At 42.2% G+C, this 13,621-nt stretch overlaps 2 protein-coding genes across 8 annotated transcripts in view; both read left to right on the top strand.

The window, feature by feature from the left end:
* The window catches only part of Yipf1 (Yip1 domain family member 1), a 40,017-nt gene extending 34,303 nt beyond the window's left edge, over positions 1-5,714 (top strand). For 6 of the 7 annotated variants that reach the window (XM_048351361.1, XM_048351362.1, XM_048351363.1 and 3 more), the window contains one exon: positions 1,728-2,292. The gene's annotated coding sequence lies outside the window, so the exon portion shown is untranslated. Of the gene's footprint in view, positions 1-1,727; positions 2,293-5,023 lie in introns of those variants that run through there. The other variant, XM_048351366.1, reaches the window with a different exon arrangement.
* A 6,062-nt stretch (positions 5,715-11,776) lies between these two features.
* Positions 11,777-13,621, top strand: part of Ndc1 (NDC1 transmembrane nucleoporin) — a 50,238-nt gene continuing 48,393 nt past the window's right edge. Inside the window, exons 1-2 of the mRNA XM_048351358.1 lie at positions 11,777-11,890; positions 13,081-13,201. Coding sequence (XP_048207315.1) covers positions 11,834-11,890; positions 13,081-13,201 — 178 coding nt within the window. The 5' untranslated portion in view covers positions 11,777-11,833. The remainder of the gene's footprint in view (positions 11,891-13,080; positions 13,202-13,621) is intronic.

Below are 13,621 nucleotides of genomic sequence, written 5' to 3'. Positions count from 1 at the left end.
CTTCGTCTTCTTCTTTCTTCTTCTTCTTCTTTTGGGCTTGATCTCAGAGCCTGGGTACTGTCCCTAAGCATGTTTTGTGCAAGGCTAGCACTCTACCACTTGAGCCACAGCATCATGTCTGGCTTTTTCTGTTTATTTGGTTCTGAGGAATTGAACCTAGGGCTTCATGCATGCAAGGCAAGCACTCTACCACTAAGCCACATTCCCAGGCTTGGGCTAGTCTTCATTGTACCTTATCACTGTAATCTACAATTGTAATCAAATAACTAATGTTTTGGGTATTTTTTTTCCTTATTCTTTCCCCTACTAAACTATAAGTTTCTTGAAAGCTGGGGCCATGCCTATCTTGCAACAGTACCTGACACATGATTTCAATAGATTTCTGTTGGATTAATTAAGAAATCCAGGTCAGGCATCAGTGGCTCATGCCTGTAATCCTAGCTTCTCAGGAGGCTGAGATCTGATGATCTCAGTTCAAAGCCAACCCAGGAAGGAAAGTCCCTAAGATTCTTATCTCCAATTAAGCACCAAAAAAGCTGTAAGTCGAGCTGTGGCTCAAGTGGAAGAGAGCTATCCTTGAGTAAAACAGCTCAAGGACAGTGCCCAGACCCTGAGTTCAAGACCTAGGACTGGTACAAAAAGAAAAGAAATCTACCTAGTCACTCAAGCTAGAGGTCTCCAAATCAGGGTAGGTACTACCCTCTAACTTTGTATATCTTATCAGTCAGCAGGGTTTATCTCTTCTCTGAGACATTTCTCCAGTGTGTCCTGTCATTACCATACACAGTGTTCTGTGCCCACTTATTTCACATTAGAACTGTAGTAATAACTCAGTGGATTTCTCCATCTCTTTTCTTTTCCTTTTAACACATCCTACATGCAACCCTAGGGGTCTTTGAAAATTAATAAACTTGACTATGTCTTTAACTGTGTCACTTCCCTACTTAGAACTTTTCTTTTGGCCTCTCCTTGTCTAGGCTAAAGAAAATCTAAATTCCCTGAACTGCAACTATGCCATCATATATTTGTGTCCTGCCTCATTGCATTATTTTAACCTTTGTTTCAACTACCACAATGCCTTTCTAGTTCCTAAATCTTTTGTTGTTATTGGTGGTGGTAATGGTGGTGGTAGTGTGTGTGGGGGGGGGGTTGCGCACACATGCACATGTGCTGGTAATAGAATTCAGTGCCTCAAGCTCTTGCTTGGCCTTTTTCTACTCAAGCCTTATGTTCTACCACTTGAGCCATGCCTCTACTTATGGTTTTTTACTGGTAAATTGTAGATAAGAGTCTCTCAGATTTTTCTGCTCTGGCTGGCTCTGAACTGTGATCCTCAGATCTCAGAGTTCTGAGTAGCTAGGATTATAGGCCTGAGCTCTCCTAAATCATTTAAGTCCTGCCATAGCTACTTTATCCTTCCTCCTCCAGTACCTAACACAAGGCTGCTACAGAGAAGCAAGAGAGAAAGTGGTTGAAGGCAGAACCTGGGAGTCTGGATTGCATCACTAGACTTCCAAGGAAATAGAAAAATAGAACAGTACTTTAAAAAATTGTCATGTCCCTCCAATAGTAATTTCTACTTGAAGCACAGAAATCAGTACTCAAGGCTCAAGATTTTGGGGCTTAAGATCTGGTGGCAGCAGATAGCTCTGATGTTGAATTTGGGCCTTTATTTTGGCTCCTCTGGGTCAGGGAGACTATCTTGAATATTACTTTTTGTTTTTCAGTGCTCTTTTTGGTTTGGGGCGTGTGGTTCTTCTGGACATGGCATCTACTGCAGGAAGGCAGAACGGCCAACAGCAGCAAGGAATTCATGTGGTGTTGCACTGGAGACTCATCACCTAACAAACGCAATTTAAGGGTTGATTCAGGGTGTAGCTCAGTGATGGAGTGCTTGTAAAGGCTGAGTTCAAACCCCAGCTCCCTTCCAAAAATGAAAAAAAAAAGCAAATTAAACATTGTTTAGCACATGTGTCTCTTAGGTCTTCTTTTCCACTGTTGATTGCCACCGTAACTGTGCTGATGGAATGAAATGCGGAGGAATAAGCTAGGCAGGCCCAGGTGGCCTCCCATTCTCCTCCCACAGACAGATGGCACAGCAAATAGAACTCTCATCACTTCTGCCATATTTTCTTTGAATTGTGTCTAGATTACCTAGTGATCCTCTTACTCCAAATGTTTGTCCTTCTAAAGTCGTCAAACACAGATTAATTGGGAACTTGAAAATTAGTCTTTGTTAACCTGATAATGGAGCACATGAATCTCATGGTTGCAAAATAATATCTCGGTTAGTATTTTATGATTCTGACTTCATTTTTTTCTTGAGGGTTTTGTTTGTTTGTTTTTATTTTGGTGACAGTACTGCACCTTGCCTCACACTCTCATGTGGTTCTTTTACTCTTGGGTGACATTCTACCATTGGAACCACCTCTCCACCTTGGCTTTTTGGTGGTTGGTTGAAGAGTTTCGTGAACATTCCTGTCCAGGCTGGCTTCAAGTTGTAATCCTCACATCTCAGCCTCCTGAGTAATTAGGATTACTTAACCACTGATGTCTGGTGTTTTGAAGTTTTATCTTTAGCATGTGAGAGGCTGTTGGGAATCTGATTTAATGTGCTGTCTGTAGTGATGCGTAGATTCTAGTGGACATCCAAAGTTCTCCCCATATTAAGTATAGAATGTCAGCACTAAAGAAATGTCCATTTTTAACAGATTTAGAACATTCTTTAGAGCACTTTGATTACTTTTCATTTATTTATTTTTTTGCCAGTCCTGGGCCTTGGACTCGGGGCCGGAGCACTGTCCCTGGCTTCTTTTTGCTCAAGGATAGCACTCTGCCACTTGAGCCACAGCGCCACTTTTGGCCATTTTCTATATATGTGGTGCTAGGGAATCGAACCCAGGGCTTCATGTATACAAGGCAAGCACTCTTGTCACTAGGCCATACTCCCAGCCCCTTTAGAGCACTTTGAGTGCTTCCTCCTGGTTGGAGTACATTACAAGGAGAAGCTAGTGACAAGTAGTGCCTTAAGCAAATGTAATAAATAGAAGACTGGAGAAGTGTGAGCTTAATACTGCTGCTCCATGATGTCCTTGGCTGTCCTGATAACTTTGTATTTCTTCTCAGCAGTTCTTACCATGAGATTATCATCATCTGATCCCACAACACCTGCTCTAGCAGTGTGAGTAGTATAGAACCTGGCTCTAGGAGAAACCTGCCTATGATCTTTTAGGACTAATGAAGGCTTCACTTCAGAGGCGTCGTTAGGGAAAGGTATCTAACCATCTCAGATTAGGTGCACAGCCAGTGCTTTGTGACTTCGCAGAGAGTTTCTATAAATGACTCAGTCCCACCTCATGTCCCTACCATGCATATTTGCATTTCTAGCCCAGATTCTGCCATTTAGAGGCCTCCTTGCCTACAGAGTGGTAGGAAGAACCCTAGCTGTGGCCCCTCAGGTGCCTCTGTAGAGACCAATTTATTGAGAGTAGAATAGAGAAAGGGAGTCCTTAAAGATGCTTTCATTAGGCAGGTGTGATGGTGCAAACCTGTCATAACCAGCCCTGGGACATGGCGTTACTTGGGAGGCAGAGCAGGAATTTCACTAGTTTGAGACTAGTGTGGGTCACATAGTAAGACCCTGTCTTCAAAAAAGAAACAAAAACAAAACAAAAAGCAAACAACAATAAGGTAACTTCTCTCTTCAGTATTCAGTACTTCTTCTCTCCTGGCCTTATCCTCCCTAGCCCCACCCCCACCACCATCCCTTGGCAGTGAGACATCTGCAGTGACTTGCCTGGTATTAGTTCTATGGGGTAAAATGGAACATTAACTGCAGGTGCTTTCTCCACTTTAGCCTCTTGCTTCCTCTTTTTGTACTAAGTAATTTAAGGGCATGTCTGTTACTTTCTTTTTCACTTAACTATTCTAATACCCGACTCTCAGCTCTCTCCACACATCAGCTCTTTTGTAGTACTGAGGTTTGAACTCTTGAGTCTTGTATTTGTTCTTACCAGCTCAGCGCTTGACAGGCAGCAAGGTTGGAAAGAGCAAAATGCATAAGCCAGTGGGTTGGGCTGTCTTTTAATAAGCTTTCTCCAAAGCTCTATCCTATGTCTTCAACTTACATATCTTATTGGTCAGCAGTGTATCACATAGTTACCCTTAGTTGCAAGGGAGGCTGGAATATGCTCCTTAGCTTGGCACACTGACACCAGAATGAGCCAGTCTGTTGTTAAGTAGAGAAGGAAAGGGAATAAGTTTTAGATAAGTAAATACAGTACTACATCTTAGAATCCCTATTTTTAGGAAAGCCAGTAATTGGTTTGTCTTGGTTTTTTGATTTTGTTGGTTGACACAGAGGATTGAGAGAAATTAATTTAGGAAAGATAGAGGGGCACTAGCATAGGTTTTGAAACTCTTTAATTCTATCATGAAGGCAGAGCAACTGGAATAGCAAAATAAGCCTATGAACAGCATGTACAACAAAACTAAGTGACAAGGTATCCCACAATCCCCCAAATAGTTTCAGGTAGATGAAAACTACTCTCAACTCTCAGACTTGAATGGGGTATCAGTGTTTGGGGGGAAAGAAGCAGAGAGAAGCAGCAGGGTGTCATGGAAAACTGATAAGAGACCCCAAAAATAGGCATCAAGAAAGTGCATTGGGTGGCAAGGAGAAAAGCAGCAGCAGCGGGCATTTTATATATTCCAGTTTGCAGCCCTTAAGGACAGGGATTCAAAGAAGCAGGTGTAGATCATATCCTTTGAACTTTTCCAACCATCAGAGAAATTATGGCAGGAAACCATGTAGTTCAGGAAAATCAGGGATATTTGGGTCAGAGAAGTCTAAATAAGAGCTGACGAGGGAATAGACCTAGGGTATTTTAGCAAGTTTGAAGCTCTGTGTGTGTGTGTGTGTGTGTGTGTGTGTGTGTGCTGGAGAGTGAACTCAAGGTCTCACATTTGATAGGCAAGCACTACCATTTAGCCAAGGCCTCTAATTCTTTTGCCTTTTTTTCAGATAGGGTCTCATGCTTTTGCCAGGGCCATCATTGGACTTCGAGCTTCCTACCTCTTGTGTAGCTGAAATTAATGTGTAACACTATACCTGCTTGTAAGGCCATATTTTTGAGAACATCATGGGAACATTGAAAAAGAAGCAGTAAATCATGAATTTAGAAAAGCTAACAGACTCAACTCTTCCTTCTAAATGGGTAGGAAAACTCATTTCCTATAAAAAAGTACAACAGAGAGGAGTGCAGTCAGAGCTCATAATTAGGTAAAAAGAAGAAGAAGAAAAATGAAGACAAGGAACAGAATAATATCCCTAGTGGTGTTTGAAGCCTCCTAGGTGCATTCCCACAAAATGGGCAAAACCTGTAAGTGTTTAAAAACAAGCTAAAAGATTAAAAAAGAAAGGCACTAATTAGAATTACAAAACGAAAATTAGGTAATGGAATTGGGGAAAAATGGTAAAGGGGAACTCATTTCACACACAAAGCCTGAAGTAGATGAAATATTGGAGTTAATGCCTAGTCGCTGTACCTCCAGGGGCTACAAAGTAAAGAGAAAGAACTCTTATGTTCCAAAATGAATAAAGAAAACTCAGCACTCAGAGAAGTGGCAGAAGTAGAAACCCAAGAAGTAGTGGCAGGTGAAGAAGACCAAAGGTGTGTGGTAGATGTCCTAAAGATGAAAAAAAATAGTAAACAGAGAAGTATAAAAAATATTTCCAGGCATAAACGTGAGCTTGTTTGTTTTTTTTTTTTTTTTTTTTTACCAGTCCTGGGGCTTGAACTCAGGGCCTGAGCACTGTTCCTGGCTTTTTTTTTTTTTTTTTTTTGCCAGTCCTGGGCCTTGGACTCAGGGACTGAGCACTGTCCCTGGCTTCTTTTTGCTCAAGGCTAGCACTCTACCACTTGAGCCACAGCGCCACTTCTGGCCATTTTCTGTATATGTGGTGCTGGGGAATCGAACCGAGGGCTTCATGTATACGAAGCAAGTGCTCCTGCCACTTGGCCATATCCCCAGCCCCCTAAATGTGAGCTTGTAGTCTCAGTACTCAGATGGTTGTAATGTGGGCTATGTCATGGCTCCCATCACTATCCCATATAGAACAAAACATACCTCAGTTCTGGGGACATGAATACAGAAGATCAACCTGGAGAAATGTTTCTAGTAAAATGAGTGGATTTTAAAGAGAAAGGAAAAAAAGTATTTGAGGGGTCCCATCTAAAGGCAAACTCACAAATAAGAAAAACAGATGGTTGCAAGTAGAGGAATGCTTCAATGGTAGAGCTCCAACCTTGAGCAAAGAAAACCACAGGGACAGTGTCCAAGCCCCCTGAGTTCCAATCCTGGTACCAAAAAGAAAGAAAGAAAGCCAAGTTGTCATCACACTTTGACAAGAGGGCTTTATGTAGAAGACTATAGTGATATAGCTAGGGTGCTCAAAGAAAAAATATGAGCCAAGAATTTTGCATCCAACAACCTGTTTTTCTGGGGTAAAGGGAACAGACAGAACATTCTTGACATGGAAGAACAAAGAGAACACTCCCTGAGTTCACTCCAATGCCACCAAAATAAGAATAAGGAAGGGGTTATGTTTGAAGCCTGGATTACATTCTTTGCTTGTGTGGCATGGGTTTTCCTCATGGAATCCGTCATTGGTCCCCCACCCCTACCCCCAGCCTGATCTCTAGGAAGCAGGCAGTAGAGAACAGCCCCATCAAACAGCCAAGGAAGGCAGCCCAGCTGCTGAACCGAGACATGAGAGGATGGAGAAGAAGCCTGCACCTTTCCATTGATTAGTCCTTCCTTCTACATTCTTCCCCTAGGCTGAGGGATACTTTATTTTTTCATGACCCATAGTTATCCTGGGACACACACGTGTTCTCCATGCCCAGTAGGGAAATATCATCCATATGTTTTGAATTTATTTCCTGCTTGATTCACAAAATACCCTTGCACAAGAGACATTGTATTCCAAGGAGATGTCTTTCAAAATAAATGTCGTTTATTTTGCTTGCAAATGGCTAATCACATTATATCAAGAGTTAGCAGCCTTCTTTTAGATTGATTTTGAAACCAACCAGATGGGGAGAAAGGATTATGTGCCATCACAGCCCATGTGTATATGTATTTATATTTACTTATTTGCCAGTCCTGGGGCTTGAACTCAGGGCTTGGGCACTGTCCCTGAGCTTCTTTTGCTCAAGGCTAGCACTTGAACCACAGCACCACTTCCAGCTTTTTGCTGGTTAATTGGAGGTGAGTCTCTTAGATTTGTCTGCCTGGCCTAGCTTCAAGCCACAATTTACATATCTTAGACTCCTGGGTAGTTAGGATTTATGAGCTACCAGCACCCAGCTCTATTTGCCAGGTTTTTGTTGTTGTTGTTTAGCCAGTCCTGGGGCTTGAACTCAGGGCCTGAGCACTGTTCCTGAACTGATTTTATTCAAGGCTAGCACTCTACCAGTTAAGCCACAGCGCCACTTCCAGCTTTTTCTTTCTTTCTTTCTTTTCTTTTTTTTTTTTTTTTGCCAGTCCTGGGCCTTGGACTCAGAGCCTGAGCACTGTTCCTGGTTTCTTTTTGCTCAAGGCTAGCACTCTACCACTTGAGCCACAGCGCCACTTCTGGCCATTTTCTATATATGTGGTGCTGGGGAATCGAACCCAGGGCTTCATGTATACAAAGCAAGCACTCTTGCCACTAGACCATATCCTCAGCCCTACTTCCACTCTTTTCTGTGTATGTGGTATAGAGGAATTGAACCCAGGGCTTCTTGCATGCTAGGCAAGCACTCTACCACTAAGCCACATTCCTAGCCCCTATTTGTCAGTTTTTAAGAAGTCATTAAAACTTTTTTATTCCTTTTGATTAGTAAAGAGTCCTAACTATTCCAGTTTCTTTTCTCCTTCCTTCCTTCCTTCCTTCCTTCCTTCCTTCCTTCCTTCCTTCCTTCCTTCCTTCCTTTCTTCTTTCCTTCCTTCCTTCCTTCCTTCCTTCCTTTCTTTTTTGAACAAGGCCTTGCTTTATAGCACAGATTGACCTTGAACTCATGTTATAGTCCAGACTGACAGATTGGCCTTGAGTTCTCAATCCTTTTGCCTCAGCCTCCTAAGTACTAGGATTACAAGTATGGACCTGGCTTGCTCTTGAGTTTGTAGTTTGATTTCCATATATATAATTTTTTTATGTCTTCTTCATAGTTACTGAATTTTTCTAATAGTTGGTATCATTCTTTCATGTGTGTATAATTTTATTTTTCGTTTGTTTTTTGCCAGTCCTGGGCTTGAACTCAGGGCCCAACCACTGTCCCTGGCTTCTTTTTGCTCAAGGCTAGCACTCTACCACTTGAGCCATAGTGCCACTTTTGGCTTTTTCTATATATGTGGTACTGAGGAATTGAAATCCAGGGCTTCATGTATACAAGGCAAGCACTCTACCACTAGGCCATATTTCCAGCCCTAATTTTATTTTTAATTTTATTTTGAAGGAATAAAATGTTCTTTCAGCCTTCCAACATTTTTGTTATCTATTTCTGCTTTCAATCTTTTCTTGATTTAGATAGCCAAAAGATGTTGTCCTGAGTAAACACTGATTTAGTTTCTCCCATTTAGCTATTACTTTGTCCATTTAATAAACAGTCATGGGCTTTTAACAATGTAATAGGCACTTGGGAAACAATGATAAAGAAGAAATCATTGCCCTGGTGAGCTTTGGTACTGATGGGATGTCAGACAATAAGAACCATGCTTAGAAAGTTCCAGAAGCTTTCCCAAGAGGAGCATAGGACTTTCCCTAGCCACATTTACCTCACTCAAAAGCCTGAATCTTTCCACAGCATGCCAGAAAACTGTCAAGCAACATGTCATGTACCACAGCATCTTGTAAGATGGTGTCATTATTGGTAAGGAAACTCAGTGTTGGAGTGCAACTGCAGATAATTGTGGACCTATGTGGTCATTGACAGCTGCAGGGCACTAGCTCCTCAGTTCCTGCCTGCCAACCATGGTATGGTTCTGACAATCAGGGCACTTCCCCTGGCAGCTCAGCATTTTACAGCCTCATAGCTCCATTGCTGATTGAGTGGAAGCCTCCTAGGATGTAGGCAGTCACTCCTTTCTCTCCTCTGTTACTACAACCCTATATTTTCTCTCGCTTTCTAACATGTTTGTTACCCATTCTCTGTATTAAATCTTTGTTTGGTCTAGATGTCAAACATCCTGCTTAGACTCTAAGACAGTTAATTTCTTCCATTTAGTCACTATTTAATCCATTTAGTGAACAGTCATGGACTTCTTACTAATGGGATAGGCACTTTGAAAATAATGATAAACAAGACAAAAATCGCTGCTCTTGTGAAGCTTGTATATCACTGAGAAATTATTGTAAAAGATTAAACGATGATTTAAAGATGATGTATATAAAAAGTATGATAGGCAAGTTAACATTACATCTAAATACCCAGTCAAGTTAGTAGCCCATACTTTTATGAAGTTAGATATTACAGATCTGCGCCTCCCTCCACAGTCAGATCCTAAATCAGGGTCTGAGGGCAGTGTAAGGTCAGCTAAACAATTTGATTGATGAGGGGATAGATGCAAATGCTTCTCATTAGCCATTGGCTGTTTAAACTTGTCTGCCTATATTGATAATTTTGTATGCCTAGAGAAAGATGCTATGAAATGGGCTTTGGCAGAAAAAAAGCTTCCCCATCTCTGGAAGGAATAGATGAGTGTCTAAGGCTTCACTTACATTTCCCAATACAAAACTCCCACACCCTTATCTCTACTGCTATGTCTGCCATCAGCATTATTTTGTTATTTAAAACTTGTTAACTGTTAAGAAGTTAACTTACTATGCTAATTTTGTGAATCTGATTACATGATGGGAAGCATCCAGGCCTGTTCTTTAGTATGGGTGTGGTTTTTTAAATTAATTAATTATTTTTTTCTTATTTATTGTCAAAGTGATGTACAGAGAGGTTACAGTTTCATACATTAGGCATTGGATACATTTCTTGTACTGTTTGTTATCTCCTCCCTCATTCCCCCCTCTCCCTCCCCCTTTCCCTCTCCCTAATATGTGTGTTTATCCAATGTCATAACCCCTTTTTTTTTGTTTTATTTTTATCATCAGTTGTGGGGCTTGAACTCAGGGCTTGGGCACAATCTCTGAGCTCTTTGGCTCAAGGCTAGACTCTATTACTTTGAGCCACAGCGCCACTTCCAATTTTCTGGTGATTAATTGGAGAGCCTCACCAACTCTCCTGCCTGGGCTGGCTTTGAACTCTGATTCTCAGATCTCAGTTTCCTGAGTAGCTAGGATTATAGGCATGAGCCACCAGCGCCTGACTCTTTTCTCTATTTTAAACTGAGTCTTTTAAAAAAATGTATATTCCTGAGAAGCTGTGTCAGACTTTATGTGATTTATTGAGCCTTGTCAGATAAATTGTTTCAGGGAAAACCATTTGTATGATCCTTGTGTCTTTTAATGATTTTTATTCTGCCTTTTAGAAAACTGATGAAGCAAGTATATTTTTATTTTTAAGATAAAAAACTATGATAGAACCCAGGAGGTAGAGGGTCTACTTAGCAAGCACAAAGTCCTGAGTTCAAACCCCAATACTACCCCTTGCACACAAACACAGAAAACATTTTTAAAAAGAAGTATGATATTGTCTGATGTGCTGGTGCATACTTGTAATTTTATCACTTAGGAGATATCATCACTGAGGCAGGAGGGTTGTGAATTCAAGGCCAGCTGGGCTACCCTCCAAAACAAAAAATGGTATGGTAGAGTGGCTCAAGTGGTAGAGCACTTGCCTAATAAGAATTTAAACTCCAGTACTGCCAAAAGATAAAAAAAAAGCAAAACAACAAAAAATATGATAAGTGCTATAAAAAACAAAGATGGTTTAAATAATATATAATTATCTTTCTTGTCAGGAAGTAGAGGCAGGCAGCTCAAGATTGGTAGAGTTGCTCCCATTCATCAAGTGTCCTTGAAGCTCAAAACTACATATTTCTGTGGTGACCTTTCTTCCTGTGGTCCAATGTATAGGACTCGTACTCCAACTACCAGGTCAGGCACTGTTGTTAGTAGTAAACATCATTTCCCTAATCCTTTTTAAAAACAATAGATCAGTAAAATTATTGAGAACGACTGATAAGAGGGTCTCAGTGTCCTTGGATTTCACTCTTAGGCGGCTGATGTATTAACCTTGATAAATGAGTATCAATCATTTCGCCAAATCTTTGGAACTGCAGAATCCCATTCATTGAGTTGCTCTCACCAGCGTTATGAAAGACTGACGCCTAGCATGCCTCGAGGCACCTCCCGGAAGACTCCAACTCCCAGCATGCTCGACTTTGGACCTCTGAGTCCCAGAATGCAATGTTTCTCTCCCCCTCCTCCTTCCCCTCTTTTTTCTCCTCCTCTTTCTCCCTTTTTTCTCCTCCTCTTTCTCCTCCTCCTGCTGGTCCCCTGAGGCTCATGGAGACTACAGTTCCCAGCATGCAGCACCGCCGCCCTTTGTTTCTGGCGCCCCGGTGGACCCTGCTTCGGAGGGACCATTTGGACCCCAGAGGACGGTTCACTGGGCCACGGCCCACCTTAGGGAACATGAATATCGTGCAGTTCAGGCCTGTTGAGCCGGTCCCGACGAAGCCTCGAAGGCTTGGCCTGGTGCCCGGGCCGCGGTTTTCTCAGGCAGTGTTTCAGGCAGCCTCGACGGGGTCCTCTGGGGGCCTTCCTGCCTTTGAACTGCGGTGGCGGGCGGGCGACCCGTCTTCCGCACGCCCCAGAATAGGGGCCGCCATCCCCATGGCCGTGCCTGCGAGTGGGCCCTGCGCCGGCGGGTCGCGGGACATTCTGTGGCGCGTGAGTGCGGCGCTCTGTGGCCCTCGCTGCCCCTTTGGGGCCACGCGGGTGGCCTCTGACAGCGCGTGCGCGCTGGGCTGGGAGGGGCCCGCCGGGGGGGGGGGTACGGTGGGAATTAAAGGCTCGTGGAAGTGTCCTGCGTGGAAACGGGAGTGCGGGGGTTGGGGAACTGGAGTCTGAAGTGACAACTGGATATCGTGGGAGGGATGATCTGAATCGCAGTTGGGGGCCAGAGGGTTTTATGCCAAGGTAGTTTATTCAGGTGCAAAAATAAATAACATGTCCCTTGGGATAAGAAGCCCGAAGGATTGTCCTGCATTGGAAAGACTATGGTGGGTTGGGACCACCTAAGCAGAACTCTTAATAAGTTCTTGTATCTGAGCTGAGGCGAGGCCTCCTGCAGAATCCTCTGTCCTTCGGAGGTTAGGGGAAAAGGAGGTGTTGTCATCTCCGTTAATCTAAGCTAAAACTTTTGGGTCTGATTTATTCTTCACCATCTATATGATCAGTCACTGAGTCCTGTAGAATGTACTGCAGAAATGTCTGCATTTCCCTTTTTCTTTTCCCATTGCCACTTGCTTTTGTCCAGACATTATAGTCTCTGAGTTGAGCTGTCTTGGTGAACTGCCCTTGACTGCAGAGTCCTGTTAGGATCAAATCCCCTCTGCTGCATCTTCCTTCCAGGCACCCTTACAGTAAACTGGATGATATTTTACTTTCCAGAACATAAGTCCAACAGTTACTTTCATGTGTAAGGCCCCTATGTATCTCTTCTTGTATTTCTTCACAAATGAATCCTTTTTGCTGCTCTTGTGCTAGGCCTAGCAATTCAGCCATATGAATGCTCAACACAGTAGTTGCCCAGTAAGGGATACATATTATAGTTCTATAAAGGTATGTACAACTTTTAGATATTCATATAATTATTAACTAAACCTAGAGTATTACTGTAGGATATAGTCTTAAAACTAAGGGTGACCTCACCCTGATTCTGTTCACTGATATTGTAAAGTTCTGTAGGGTGTGTTAGGTTATTAATAGTAGTAAGCATTTTGGTTTACATATAACTGTATAGGCTATGCCCTAGTTTTAAATATTAGTGATTAACGGCCTGTATGCAAAAAACCAATTTGCATAACAAGTCACTTAACTGACTTCAGGGTTGAAGGGTTTTGTTTGTTTCATTTTAGGTTTTGGGCTGGAGGATAGTAGCAAGTATTGTTTGGTCAGTGTTGCTTCTGCCCATCTGTACCACAGTCTTTATAATCTTCAACAGCCTTGATCTATTTCATCCTATACAGTGGCTATCAGGTAATGAAATTTAACTTATTGATTTACAAGGTCTAATTCGCAACATAAAAGTTGAATTATGAGAAGTGGTGATGTGGCTCAAGTGGTAGAGTGTCACCTTTGAGTGAAATACACAAGAATGCAAACCCCTGAGTTCAAGCCCCAGTAGCAGTGTGTGCACACACATGTGCACATGTGCCCGCATACACACACGTTGAATTATGTTTCAAATAACATAGCTAAAAATTATTATCTTTAAGTAGTTTACAAAGGGATTGCCATTCAACATGTCAGTTTATAAGTACAGTGCATCTATCTTCATCTGTTACTTCTTTCATTTTTCCCCATCCCACCCAATCCCATCAAATAACTTTTTAATGTTACTACCTATATTAATATATTAAAATTCACTTTGAGATAAGATTAAGGCATTCCCTGCAT

The sequence above is a fragment of the Perognathus longimembris genome, chromosome 7, assembly GCF_023159225.1.
Source record: "Perognathus longimembris pacificus isolate PPM17 chromosome 7, ASM2315922v1, whole genome shotgun sequence".
Classification (NCBI taxonomy): domain Eukaryota; kingdom Metazoa; phylum Chordata; class Mammalia; order Rodentia; family Heteromyidae; genus Perognathus; species Perognathus longimembris.
This window is presented reverse-complemented; position numbering and strand designations above follow the sequence as displayed.